We start from the raw sequence: 14282 nt of genomic DNA, 5'->3' as shown, positions 1-14282 counted from the left end.
TGGAACTTTGCTAGGGAAAGGGAATTAGAAGTTAATCAAGCAGTCATTGTCCTTGACATGGATTTACAGTCAAGTGAGAAAGATTTTTTTAAAAAGGCTCTTTTATCAAACTGTGATAAGGAAAGTACACGGATCCAGAAATCATGGAAAGGAAGGAGAAAACTAAAAGTAAGAGAGGGTAATATGTCCCAGAAAAACAGGGTCTAAGAGGAGACATATAATATAAATAGGGAGTAGTCAAGCACAGATCAGGAGGAAGAGCATGAGAGAGAGAGAGACCAAAATGTGCAAAAATCTGACAATGAAAAGCACGGTGCATTCCAGCAACTAAGGGCAACTTGATCCAAAATTGCTGTGTGATGTGTGTGGTTAAGAGAGATGTGGAGGACCGTTCTATCCCCAGTGGATTGCAGACATACCAAGGGCAACAGGGATGCATCCAAAAGCCTTTTAGGGGACTTCTCTAGTGGTCCAGTGGCTAAGACTCTGTGCCTCCAATGCAGGAGGCCCAGGTTCGATCCCTGGTTAGGGACCTAGATCTCGCATGCTGCAACTAAAGATCCCACATCCTGCAACTAAAGTACCCACATGCTTCAACTAAGACCTTGTACAGTCAAACAAATAAACATTTTTAAAAGACTTTTTTTTGCTATGTGTTAAGGATATTATAACTAATAATAATCACCACTATTTACTGGACACTTTCCATACCAGACATTGTGCGAAGTGCTTTACATTTGTTGTCATTCAGTTGCTAAGTCCTGTCCAACTCTTTGTGACCCCGTGGACTGCAGCACGCCAGGCTTCCCTGCCCTTCACAATCTTTTGGAGTTTGCTCAAACTCATAGCCATTGAGTCAGTGATGCCATTCGACCATCTCATCATCTGTCACCCTCTTCTCCTTCTGCCTTCAATCTTTCCCAGCATCAGGGTCTTACTCCTCAAAATCACTTGAAGAATAGCTTTAATTATCTAGATGTGACAGATGAGGAGACTGAGGCACAGAGGGTTAAAATAATTTGCCCAGAAGCACATAACAAAAAAGTAAGGAAGGTGAGATGAGCGTAGGGTGGTCTCATATGTTCTCCATTCATTTTTATTGTTTAACTTGTTTTGAATTAATGTCAGACTGGCAAATAACGCTGCAAAAATAATACGAAGAATTCCCATACACCCTTCATCCAGGTGTATTAACATACTAACATCTTACATAACCACAGTACAATATCCAACAACCTTGATACAATATTATTATTTAACCTTTTAAATTCATCTTTTTGTCAGGTTTAGGATCCAATCCAGAATTACATTTAGTTTTCATGTTTCCTTTGTCTAATCTAAAAGAGTTTCAGTTATTTTTGTTAATTCTGGCTTACTGCCTAATTTATATATATTGTAAAATTCATCCTTTTTAGTGTGTATTTCTGAGTTTTGACAAACACATACATTTGTGTAGCCATCATCACAGTCAAGATACAGAACAGTTCCACACACCCTAAAATTTTCCTCCTGTCCTTTGTAGTCACTATTCTCAGCCTTCAGCAAGTATCCTTCTGTTTTATGCCCCTATAGTTTTATCTTTTCCACAACTTTATAAAAGTAAAACCATACAGTGTCTAGACTTTCAAATCTGACTTCTTTAAGTTAACATTATGCTTTTGAAATTTATCTGGAGGTTAATGACTGGGGCTGAGGGAATGGGAGGTTGAGGGATGACATCTAGGAGTCTGGTTTGGACCATGGAGTGTGGATGGTGTCATTCCAGAAAAGGGATTACCAGGAGAATACAACTTAACATGTTGTTCCCTCCTATGCCCCTGCCAGGGTTTTCTGAAGAAGAGCAATGATCAGATTGCACAGATTGTTCAGCTGGTGCGAGGGAAGCTGAGCAGTGGAGCTCGACTCACCCTCGGGGCCCTCACAGTCATTGATGTCCACGGTAAGCAAGGAGGTTTTCCTAGCATTAGTGACTGTTTAGTAATAGCTGCCAAGCTTGCCTCTCTCCCTCCTGGATGGGATGATTCAGGTTTCTTTTTTCACTAGGGAAAGGCTTCTCCAACTGAGAATAAATGAGGGGGTGAGGAAGAGAAATCAATGCTTCTGTGTATCTCATCTTATGTTTTCCCTCCCATCCCCAACCTTATTTCCAAGAACCTCACCACCAGCACCAAACAGTGCTCTGAGAAAGTGATGGCCACAGCCATTTCTGAGACTTACCAACTTGAAGCAGTTTCCGTCTACTGATCTTAACTAATAATTTTTTGTCAAGTTTTGTGCTAAGTGCGTGACATACATTGTCTCATTTTTATATATATTTCAGAGATTAAGAGCCTGTAGTTTATAGAGGCAAATATCTTGCTGAGAGGCACACAGCTAGTTAGTAGCAGAGGCTCTATTGTAATTTGAACCTGTGTCTGATTCCAAGCCCAAAGACTGGAAAATGGGCAGTGATGCAGGGAGAGAATGGCTAAGAGAAGATGCATTCCAACTCTTCCTAAGAAAGAGAAAGAGGGAAGGAGGAAAGGAGGAGGAAGAACTGGAGTCTTTATATAAAACAAACCACCCCCACACCCTCACACCATCATCGCCAAGGAAACTAGGGCTGAACCAAACTGGTTGCCTCGTAACAGTGTCTCTTTTGCTCACACACCCAGCTTCCTGCTGGCATTTCATGCATCTTACTCTCCATAAAGTGGATGCTCATTTCTTTTCCTTTTTTTCTTTTCTTTCGGCCACATGGCTTGTGGGATCTCAGTTCCCCGACCAGGGATTGAACCCAGGCCACGGTAGTGAAAGTCTGGAATCGTAACCACTAAAGGCACCCAGGAGCTCCCTGATGCTCATTTCAATCTGATTTCATTTGGATAGACTAGCATAAAATATGGAGGAGAGAGGGAGAAGGTGCTCTTCATCTGGCTACATATTTAACTTGTAGGAGTAATAAGTGAAGGCATGGTTACTGCCCAGGATGCCCCAGAGTGGTTGAATTTATACACATACACTGACATACACTTTCATGCGTGAACACATGAACATACACTGCCTTGGAAAGGCATCCCTAACCTTGAGATTCAACTTGCTCTTGGATCTCTCAAACTCACCTGTTTTCTGGGTCCTCCCAGGGACCTGGATTGGAATTAAATTCCTCAGGAAGAATGAAAGAGCGTGATTTTGGTATAATCTTCTGCAAGGACTCTTCAGGATTTGGGATTTTACTGTAATAAAAGATTTATCTCACAGGGAGGGAGTAGACTTACAGAAGTGTCCCTTTGCAAAGTTCTATTTCTGAGATCCTGATTTCAAGCACTATATTAGTTCTGAGGTTGAAATAACAGTTGCCTTGTGAATTACCTAAAAAATAATGATTCTCATAAACTATGTCCACTCATCAACTTCAGGGCCCCCATCACTGTGAAAATATTAAATTAAACTCACAGTTCTATTACAGAAAGGATAAAAACTAGAAATATAGCTCTTACTTAATTTCTCAACACCTTACTTCCATGGAAAGACTACACCTAACATGGGTTTGTGAGATCCCTTTGCTTGCTAAGTGTATCAGGCCAGGCTAATTGTATTCTCCTAGGATATCCTAGAGGACTGGAATAGGGCTAGAAGGAGAGCACTCGCAGTGAGCTAGCATTTGTGCAAAGCGCTCTGGGTCACTTTCCAAGAGTTTGGGAATGATAACAGTAGTTAATATTGGGTTGGCCAAAGACTTGTTCATTATTTTCCAGAAGATACCTCTAGTAGCATGTAGTTGTCTTGAACTTCGTTTGAAACATTTTTCTTAGATTGTATTGTCACAGCTGTCTATAAGTTCAGCTCAGTTCAGTCACTCAGTCATGTCTGACTCGTTGTGACCCCAGGTATTGCAACACACCAGGGCTCCCTCTCCATCACCAACACCCAGAGCTTACTCAAACTCATGTCCATCGAGTCTGTGATGCCATACAATCACCTCATCCTCTGTCATCCCCTTCTCCTCCCACCTTCAATCTTTCCCAGCATCAGAGTCTTTTCAAATGAGTCAGTTCTTTGCATCAGGTGGTCAAAATATTGTAGTTTCAGCTTCAGCATCAGTCCTTTCAGTGAATATTCAGAACTGATTTCCTTTAGGATGGACTGGTTGGATCTCCTTGAAGTCCAAGGGATACTCAAGAGTTTTCTCCAACACCACAGTTCAAAATCATCGATTCTTCAGTGCTCAGCTTTCTTTATAGTCCAACTCTCACATCCATATATGACTACTGGAAAAATCATAGCTTTGACTAGACGAACCTTTGTTGGCAAAGTAATGTCTCTGCTTTTTAATATCCTGTCATATATGTTGGTCATAACTTTTCTTTCAAGGAGCAAGAGCCTTTTAATTTCATGGCCGCAGTCACCATCTGCAGTGATTTTGGAGCCCAAGAAAATAAAATCTGTCATTGTTTCCATTGTTTCCCCATCTCTTTGCCATGAAATGATGGGACTGGATGCTGTGATCTTAGTTTTCTGAATGCTGAGTTTTAACTCAGCTTTTTCACTCTCCTTTATCACTTTCATCACAAGGCTTATAGTTTTTCTTCGCTTTCTACCATAAAGTGAAAGTGAAAGTGAAAATGAAGTCGCTCAATCGTACCCGACTCTTTGCAACCCCATGGGCTGTGGCCTACCAGGCTCCTCCGTCCATGGGATTTTCCAGGCAAGAGTACTGGAGTGGAGTGCCATTTCCTGTAATCTGCATAACTGAGGTTATTGATGTTTTTCCCAGCAATCCTGATTCCAGTTTGTGCTGCATCCAGCCCAGCATGTCACATGATGTACTCTGCATATAAGTTAAATAAGCAGGGTGACAATATGCAGCCTTGATGTACTCCTTTCCTGATATGGAACCAGTCTGTTGTTCCATGTCCAGTTCTAACTATTGCTTCTTAACCTGCATACAGGTTTCTCAGGAGGCAGGTAAGATGTTCTGGTATTCCCATCTCTTTAAGAATTTTCCACAGTTTACTGTGATCCACACAGTCCAAGGCTTTGGCATTATCAATAAAGTAGAAGCAGATGTTTTTCTTTAACTCTTTTGCATTTTTGATGATCCAATGGATGTTGGCAATTTGATCTCTGGTTCCTCTTCCTTTTCTAAATCCACCTTGAACATCTGGAAGTTCACAGTTCACGTACTATTGAAGCCTGGCTTGCAGAATTTTGAGCATTACTTTGCTAGCGTGTGAGATGAGTGCAACTGTCCAGTAGTTTGAATATTCTTTGGCATTGCACTTCTTTGGGATTGGGATGAAAACTGACCTTTTCCAGTCCTGTGGCCACTACTGAGTTTTCCAAATTTGCTGGCATATTGGGTGCAGCACTTTCACAGCATCATCTTTTAGGATTTGAAATAACTCAACTGGAATTCCATCAGCTCCCCTAGCTTTGTTCATCATGATGCTTCCTAAGGTCCACTTGACTTTGCATTCCAGAATGTCCGACTCTACGTAAGTGATCACACCATAGTGGTTATCTGGGTCATGAAGATCTTTTTTGTATAGTTCTTCTGTGTATTCTTGCCACGTCTTCATATCAGCATGCATTTAAAAAAACTTACCAATTTGGTGAATTTCTGTGTTGTTGTTTTTCAATCACTCAGTTGTGTTTGACTCTCTGTGACCCCACGGACTGCAGCACGCCAGGCCTCCCTGTCCTTCACCATCTCCTGGAGCTTGCTCAAACTCATGTCCATTGAGTTGGTGAAGTCATCCAACCATCTCATCCTCTGTCATCCCCTTCTCCTCCTGCCTTCAATCTTTCCCAGCATCAGGGTCATTTCCAATGAGTTGGCTCTTCTCATCAGGTAGCCAAAGTATTGGAGCTTTTGCTTCAATACATCAGTCCTTCCAATGAATATTCAGGATTGATTTCCTTTAGGATTGACAGGTTGGATCTCCTTGCAGTCCAAGGAACTCTCAGGAGTCTTCTCCAGAACCACAGTTCAAAAACATCATTTTTTCGGCACTCAGCCTTCTTTATGGTCCAGCTCTCACATCCATACATGACTACTGGAAAAACCATAGCTTTCACTGTTACAAACTTTTGTCAGCAAAATAATGTTTCTGCTTTTGAATATGCTGTCTAGGTTTGTCATAGCTTTTCATCCAAAGGGCAAGCGTCTTTTAATTTCATGGCTGCAGTCACCATCTGCAGTGATTTTGGAGCCAAGAAAGTAAAATATGTCACTGTTTCCATTGTTCCCCCATCTATTTGCCATGAAGTGAAGGGGAATTTCTGTGTAGCCATTTTAATATTGAAGATGGAAGAAAAAGCAACATTTTCAGCATATGCTGCTTTACTAACTCAAGAAAGGTAAAAACACAACTGAAATGCAAAACAAAAAAAGAAAAAAGGTTTGTGCAGTGTATGGAGAAGGTGCTGTGACTGATTGAATGTGTCATAGTCATTTGTGAAATTTAATGCTAGAGATTTCTTGCTTGATGATGCTCCGTGGTTGGGTAGACCTGCTGAAGTTGAGAGTGATCAAATCAAGACATTAATTGAGTACAATCAACATTATACCACGCAGGAGATAGCTGACATATGCAAATATCCAAATCAAGCATTGAAAATCATTTGTTCCAGCTTGGTTGTGATAATCACTTTGATATTTGGGTTCCACACATAAGTTAAGCAAAAAACCTCTTTGACCATATTCCCCAGCGATTCTCTTAAATGTATTGAAAATGTTTCATTTTTAAAACAATTTGTGACAGGCAATGAAAAGCGGTACTGTACATGTGGTATGGAAGAGATCATAGGGCAAGTGAAATGAACTATCACCAATCACACCAAAGGCCAGTTTTCATTCAAAGAGTGTGATGTTATGTATATGGTGGGATTGGAAAGGAGTCCTCTATTGTGAGTTTCTTCCAAAAAACTAAACAACTTATTCCAACAAATACTCCCAATTAGACCAGCTGAAAGCAGCCCTTGACAAAGAGCATCCAGAATCAGTCAGCAGAAAAAAACATATAACCTTTCATCAGGATGATGTAAGCCCACATGTTTCTTCAATGACCAAGCAAAGCTGGTCGAAAACTGGTCATCAAACTGGAAGATCTGATTTGTGTGCCATATTCACCAGACACTGCACCCTCAAATGTCCATTTATTTCAGTCTTTACTAAATTTTCTTAATGGAAAAAATTTCAATTCCCTGGAAGACTAAAAGCCACCTGGAACAACTTTTTGCTCAAAAAGGTGAAAATTTGAGGGAAGATGGAATTATGAAGTTGCCTGAAGATTTACAGAAGGTAATGGAACAAAATGATGACTATGTTGTTCAATAAAGTTCTTGGTGAAAATGAAAAAAAAAAGTGTCTTTTTTTTTTTTTACTTTAAAACTGAAGGCACTTTTTGGCCAACCCAATACTATAAATTTATATAGTATATAAATAAAGATGTTGCTTGAAGTTTAGAGATGGGCAGAGAGGGTAGTTGAACCTAAAATTGTTGAGATAGAGTGGTCTTGGTGACATCCTCAGACCCTTCTGAGGAATTCGCGAAGATGGGAGGATGCCAATGACTCTGCAAGTGTGTTTCCATGTCTGTGTCCACACAGCTCGTGATGTGGTAGCCAAGTTATCTGAGGACAACGTCTGTGATCTGAACGATTTCCAGTGGATCTCCCAACTGCGCTATTACTGGGACTCCAAGGATGTACAGGTGCAGATGATTACTACAGAAGCCTTATACGGCTATGAGTACCTGGGAAACTCCCCCCGGCTGGTGATCACACCCCTCACTGACCGCTGCTACAGGTAAACTCTGGGCCTCCCCAGATCTGAAGAGTGAATAGGGAATTCCAAAAGGAAAATCTGAGAAAGAAGTTTGGAGCTGCTTAAATTTGTTACCTTTACCTTCTGTATTCTAGAGCCTCAGATTTTAGAATTTTTACCTTAGTCACTGTGGTCTCACAGATGGGCATTTTAGGCCTTAGGAATAAATGAGAGCCCAGTATAAGTCCTAAGCAAAGTATTGTGTTCAAATCAACAATTAGAACGCTGATGTCTATCTTTGAAAATGGCACAGTGCTTAAGAAAGAAAGCTCTCCAATGGCAGAAATCAAAAAGGTGCCAGGAGATCCTATGGCCAAGAGATAGAAAAGGGGCCAGGTAAAGGACCAGGCAAGGAGTCTCTGAGCTCTGCCACCCAGTCTGATGAAGAGATTGGGCCATTCTGTGCTCAGCAAATTGCTTTGCCACTTTCCTTGGAATTCATAACTTTAGAAACTTGGACTTTGTGAATTTGTCAGTTTTGTGATGTTGAGATTTCTCTTTGATTTTATATATTGTTAGAGTGCAACTTTTGAATTATAAAGGTAGTACTTGAGTATTTTTTTTCTTTCAAAGTCCTCAATCACTTGTTTTCTATGTTCTATGACTTCTTCAATCATTTATCTGTTCTACTCACTATTCAACAACCATTTCTTGAACTTTGTTGTGCATGATGTGTGACCTCCAGGAATCCTCAACCTAATGGGGTAGGGGAGAGAGACACATTCAGGTGATTATAAGAAAGTGTGTTAACTGAAATTATAGAGGCTCATACATAGGGCTGTGGAACCACAGTTGACATATCATTGATTTCTAATATTTATCTTGTGCCTCCCAAATGGAACTGAACAATGGGTTCTGAACACAAGAGTTCATAATCTAGTGGGAGAAATATATTTATTTTTCATTATTCCATTAGCATCGGTGATCTTTGGAATGCAGAGGGTTTTTCACTTTCATTTGATTCATTTAGTATTAGTTCGATTCAGTTGCTCAGTCATGTCCAACTCTCTGCAACCCCTTGGACTGCAGCACTACAGGCTTCCCTGTCCATCACCAACTCCCAGAGCTTATTTAAACTCATGTTCATCCAGTCAGTGATGCCATCCAACCATGTCATCCTCTGTCATTCCCTTCTCCTCTGCCTTCAATCTTTCCCAGCATCAGGGTCTTTCCTAGTGAGTCAGTTCTTCACATCAGGTGGCCAAAATATTGTAGTTTCAGCTTCAGCATCAGTCCTTCCAAAGAAAATTCAGAACTGATTTCCTTTAGGATGGACTGGTTAGATCTCCTTACTATTCAAGGGACTCTCAAGAGTCTTCTCCAGAACCACAGTTCAAAAGGATCAATTCTTCGGCACTCAGCTTTCTTTATAGTCCAACTCTCACATCCATACGTGACTACTGGAAAAACCATAGCTTTGAGTAGATGGACCTTTGTTGACAAAGTAATGTCTCTCCTTTTAATATGCTGTCTAGGTTGTCATTTAGTATGTATATATTCATTTATCCATTCAATCATTCATTCAAACAAATGCTTATAGGTGCCACCCATATACCAGGCACCAAGGTTACAACACCGAGTAAAATAGAAATTTTTATGATGATGATATATTGCCCATATAATCAGGGAAAATCATGTTTAATTATTTGAGTCAAAACAAAATAAACCAAAAGCCAGTTTATTTCTTGTACCTTAGGACATGGCATTGAGTTCTTATTTTCTTCCTCTTAGGACGCTGATGGGGGCTTTGAAGCTGAACCTTGGAGGAGCCCCAGAGGGTCCAGCTGGGACAGGCAAGACAGAAACCACCAAAGATCTGGCCAAAGCTTTGGCCAAGCAGGTCGGGAAATGCTGTCCATCCTCACACTCTTTTCCCGTCCCTCTCTAGAGCCGTATCCAGGGAAGTTGGCATGAAGTTCAAGATGGCTTAGAGTACCAGGCAGAGTGGGGCCCCAGCTCCTCCAGTAGAATGAGAAGAGGGGAGCCCCACCTCTGTTTCAAGGTGCAGGGTGATTCAGATGGGAAGAAACCCATCCTAAATGGAGCCAACATCCTCTCTCTCTAGTGTGTGGTCTTCAACTGCTCTGATGGTCTGGATTACAAAGCCATGGGGAAGTTTTTCAAAGGACTAGCCCAGGCTGGAGCATGGGCCTGCTTTGATGAGTTCAACAGGATTGAGGTAACCCTGCTACTACGCTGCTGAATAAAGGGTTTGGACATGCAGGGGCTTTTTTTCTGGGCTGTCAGTTCCTCAGTGACAGGGCTTATGTCTCCTCTATGGCCTCTTGCACAAAGTAAGTACTCCATGAACCAAACAAAAACAACCCTAAGGAGACAAAATGCCTAGGGTATACATAAGCATTCTCACCAAATTCATTCACTCACTTGCTCATTCAAAAATTTATTGATCAATTACCCTATGTCAGATATTGCTTATGTGTTCATAATACAGAGATGAGCAAGAAAGTTTTGCCCTCTAGACTGTTACAGTTCAGCCAAGGGAGATGAAAATTAAATGATACAAGTAGAATATGAGAGAAGTCTGTACCAGTGGTACAAAGGAGTCATCACAAATGAATGAGTGGTTAATTCTATTTGGGTAGCTGTTGAGATTAGGGAATGTAAACATGCAATTTGAATCAATAAACACCATACATGCATACTATGGGTGAAGTATTATGCTAGGTGCAGGAACAAAGATAAAATACTATGAAAACTACTTACATACACACAAACACACATGCACACACACACACATATGCATGCATATACACACCAGTTTTCTGTTCTTTTCCCAAAACTCTAAATCATGCTCCTAACTTTGAATGTGAAGGTCTTATTCTCAGGTGGTGGGGTTCTTTCTTCACTAGGTGAAGGATACTGCAGCAGAGTGGGGTGGGTGGTCATCAGAAGCAGGAGCTTAAATCAACCAGCCATTCTCACTCCAGGTAGAAGTACTGTCTGTGGTAGCTCAACAGATTCTCAGCATTCAACAAGCCATTATCCGGAAGCTAAAGACATTCATCTTTGAAGGCACTGAGCTCTCTCTAAACCCAACTTGTGCCGTCTTCATCACCATGAACCCTGGGTATGCTGGCAGGGCTGAGCTGCCAGATAACCTCAAGGTAAACATCAGAGTGGGAAATACTGGGTGTACTTTATCATATAGAAACCTTTGGAAGTATCCAGGCATCTCACAGAGAAGCCAAATAGTAGACCATGTGACATTTTTCAACTATGAGAAGTGAGGATGTCATTTGGCTTCAGAACTCAAATCATTTCCCCAACTCTAGCTTTCATGAGGTGGGAGAAAATATATACCATAATAACCAATGGCAAAGAGGAAACAATGAACACTGGAATAAGTGTCACTATTTCTGTTGTCTACAAGAGTCAGACAGTTCATATAAATGAGAAAAGTCAAATAGGCCTGATAGAGACTCTGACAGATATCCCACCTAGAGGCAGCAGGCCCTACTTATCCCCAGCCTACTCTGACCAAGCAGGAATTGTGGGACCTTTTCATTTTTCAGGAAAAAACAGAAATTTGGATTGTTACATAAGATCTTATTTTTAGATCCTGGCTTAATTCAGAAACTAAAATCATCGTAGGCAAAATAAAATCATTGTAGACCAAATAAAACAGATCAGCATATAAGAGAGCATCAGAGTTCAATACAGAGTATGCTGGCAAACCAAGCCTAGAGCACATGGAGCTCAGCTAGTTAGGCTCAAGTGGTGTCCACACCAAAGCAGGATGTTCCAACCAGCTAGAGAGATAACACAAGAGAGAATATGTCCTTGAGACCTACTGCTGAACTGGTCTGAGCTACGACCATGGCAATAAGCATTGTCCCTGCTGCTGTGAGAAAAGGCAAGTGCCTCTGAAGTAGGGAAGAGAGAATGCCAGCCAGGCCATCTTCAAGGGGACAGGCACTAATGACCTTAGCATGCTGCTCTCATAAATGAAAAAAACCCAAATTGCAAAGTGACTGGGTCTCCACCTTTGGAGTATCTAGCACCCCAACTACATGAAGAAGGGGAGACTTCAAGACCCACTTCTTTATGGATTTTCTTTCAAATTATTGCTTCTTTCTCTCAAGTGAAAGATGCAAGAGAGACCTGGACAAAAACTCAAATTCACATTAGCACATGATGCTCCATCTGTTGGAAATGCATTCTGATTAGTTCCTGGAATCTAATTCAAACATACCACTCTTCCTCCTCCCTGGGAATAGAAAAGAAGTCAAGGAAATGTATAAGAGTGATCCCTCCTCTCTAGGTCAACATAGACCAGTGGACACCAAAGTAGAATTTCAAGCCACATTTCTCATTTTATAATGCACAATTGTTGTAAGTCCCTCCTACATCCCTCTCAGCTAACAACCATGCTAGATCTCATAAACAACATTCATGAGACAGTTTGACCAAGTAGAAAGCACTCAGGGTTGGTGTCAGGAAGTCTGGATTCTAGTCTTGGCTCTACCTCTAACTGAATGACTTAGGCAAGTCTCTTCTCCTCTGAGATCTAAGTTACAAAGTCGCTTCGGTCATGTCCGACTCTTTGTGACCCTGTGGGCTGTAGCCCACTAGGCTCCTCTGTCCATGGGATTCTCCAGGCAAGAATACTGGAGATGTATGGGGCATGTATGGAGCAATACTGGAGCATGCTAAGGCCACGCCCTCCTCCAGGGAATCTTCCCCACCTGGGGATTGAACCCATGTCTCTTATGTCCCCTGCATTGGCAGGTGGGTTCTTTAACACTAGCGCCACCTGGAAAACCCCATTAATAACAATACCCGATATTTACTGAGCCCTTACTATGTGCTACACACCTTTTTAAGCACTTCACTTATACAATATTATTTGTCTCATGATAACTATGAAGAGGGCATAGTTGTTAGACCATTTTGAGGTTAAAGACCTGAGGTCTAGAGGGGTCACCTAACTTACCCACAGTTGGTATGTAGCAGAACAAGGACTTGATTTTTTAAATCAAGATCTAACTTTAGGGTTCTTCTGATATGTAATTATCCTGCATCCCTGAATGACTTCTGCTGTCTACATTGAATACCAGAAAGCTCCACTAGTTGAATGAAGCTATTGAAACTCCATTTGGTATAGGAGGATGAAGTGTTGCTAGGATACCGGCACCTAAGACGTTCCACACAACCATTGAGGGACCCAATGTATTTGAACAAGGCTAGTGGGGAGGTTCATGGAGCAGTGGATCCATCTGGTAAAGACAATTTCTCTGCACTGATTTGTCCTCCAGCCCTCCTTTCCTTAATTATCACTGGGTGGTCTGAATGATCATGTTATTTCTCTTTGCCTCTTTAGATGTGCCTTCCCCAGTTTTCACCTTACACATTTAGGTTCTGAATGGCATTTCTTTTCCAGGCCTTATTTCGGACAGTGGCCATGATGGTGCCAGATTATGCCCTGATTGGAGAAATCTCCCTCTACTCTATGGGATTTCTAGACTCCAGAAGGTACGTTATATTGGCTTTCCAGAGTGATGGAATGATTTTTTTGTAGGGTGTAGTCAACGTAAATTGTCCATTGGAAAACAGAAAAGAGAAACTTGAGGTATATGTTTTTACTCACAAGTTTTTCTGAATGCATATAGCCCTGGTCTTGGTCTTGACCCCTTCTCTGACTAGGAAATAGCCAAGATTCCCAAGAAAGAGCCCTCCACTCCCTTTATATATACCTGGACTACTTCTAAAGAAGACTCACTCATTTCTTCTCTATCCCTCACTGTTAACACACACACACACATTCCTAAATAACTGAAAGACATGAAATTATTTCAAGATTGAGTTGTTATTGACCAAGATTGAAGAGGAAAAATTAATTTAGAATTAACTTTGTTATCAATGTAATATTTATTTACTCCAATCAAGTTGATTATCTCTCATTCAAGTATTACCCAGTTTTCTGAGACACAGGCATACACAAGCATCAGTGTCTTTTTCACATATAACCAGAATTGTGAATATTCACTGTAAAATGGCTTGTATTGATCTATTTCAAATTTTACATTTGTCTTTTCACATTGCTTGGCCTAATCAATTGATTTTTTTGTTGCCACAGATATTTCCACAAGGCCCAAAGTGTCTTTGTGGTCTGGAGGTCATTGCTGTTAATGCACGGGGCTATAGATGTTCTCAATGGAGTGTGTCATCCTTCCTAGGCTAAGAGGCTGCCTCGGTCATAAGAGGTTTAATTTATTGTCTTCTATAGAAGACTTGACTTACATTGATTTGCCTGTTCAATTCATTTATTCAATTGGCAAACCTTCATTGAGCCACCTACCTTATGCCCTGCCCAGTCCTAGGTGCTAGTGAGCAACACAATCTTTGCTTTAAAAGTAAATCAGTCTTGTTAGACAGGAGTCCTACAAGGAAAACACGCATCAGTACATTAGTTAGGGTAAACCTGACCTCCGAATTCCAGTGGCTTAGCATA

At 41.1% G+C, this 14282-nt stretch overlaps 1 protein-coding gene across 1 annotated transcript in view; it reads left to right on the top strand.

Annotated features, from left to right (window-relative positions):
* Window positions 1-14282, top strand: part of DNAH3 (dynein axonemal heavy chain 3) — a 241660-nt gene that overhangs the window by 98577 nt on the left and 128801 nt on the right. Inside the window, exons 28-33 of the mRNA XM_065924469.1 lie at window positions 1825-1939; window positions 7594-7792; window positions 9542-9650; window positions 9876-9989; window positions 10759-10935; window positions 13212-13303. Of these exons, the coding sequence (XP_065780541.1) occupies window positions 1825-1939; window positions 7594-7792; window positions 9542-9650; window positions 9876-9989; window positions 10759-10935; window positions 13212-13303 (806 nt within the window). The remainder of the gene's footprint in view (window positions 1-1824; window positions 1940-7593; window positions 7793-9541; window positions 9651-9875; window positions 9990-10758; window positions 10936-13211; window positions 13304-14282) is intronic.

This window comes from Muntiacus reevesi, chromosome 2 (genome assembly GCF_963930625.1).
Source record: "Muntiacus reevesi chromosome 2, mMunRee1.1, whole genome shotgun sequence".
Lineage (NCBI taxonomy): Eukaryota > Metazoa > Chordata > Mammalia > Artiodactyla > Cervidae > Muntiacus > Muntiacus reevesi.
This window is presented reverse-complemented; position numbering and strand designations above follow the sequence as displayed.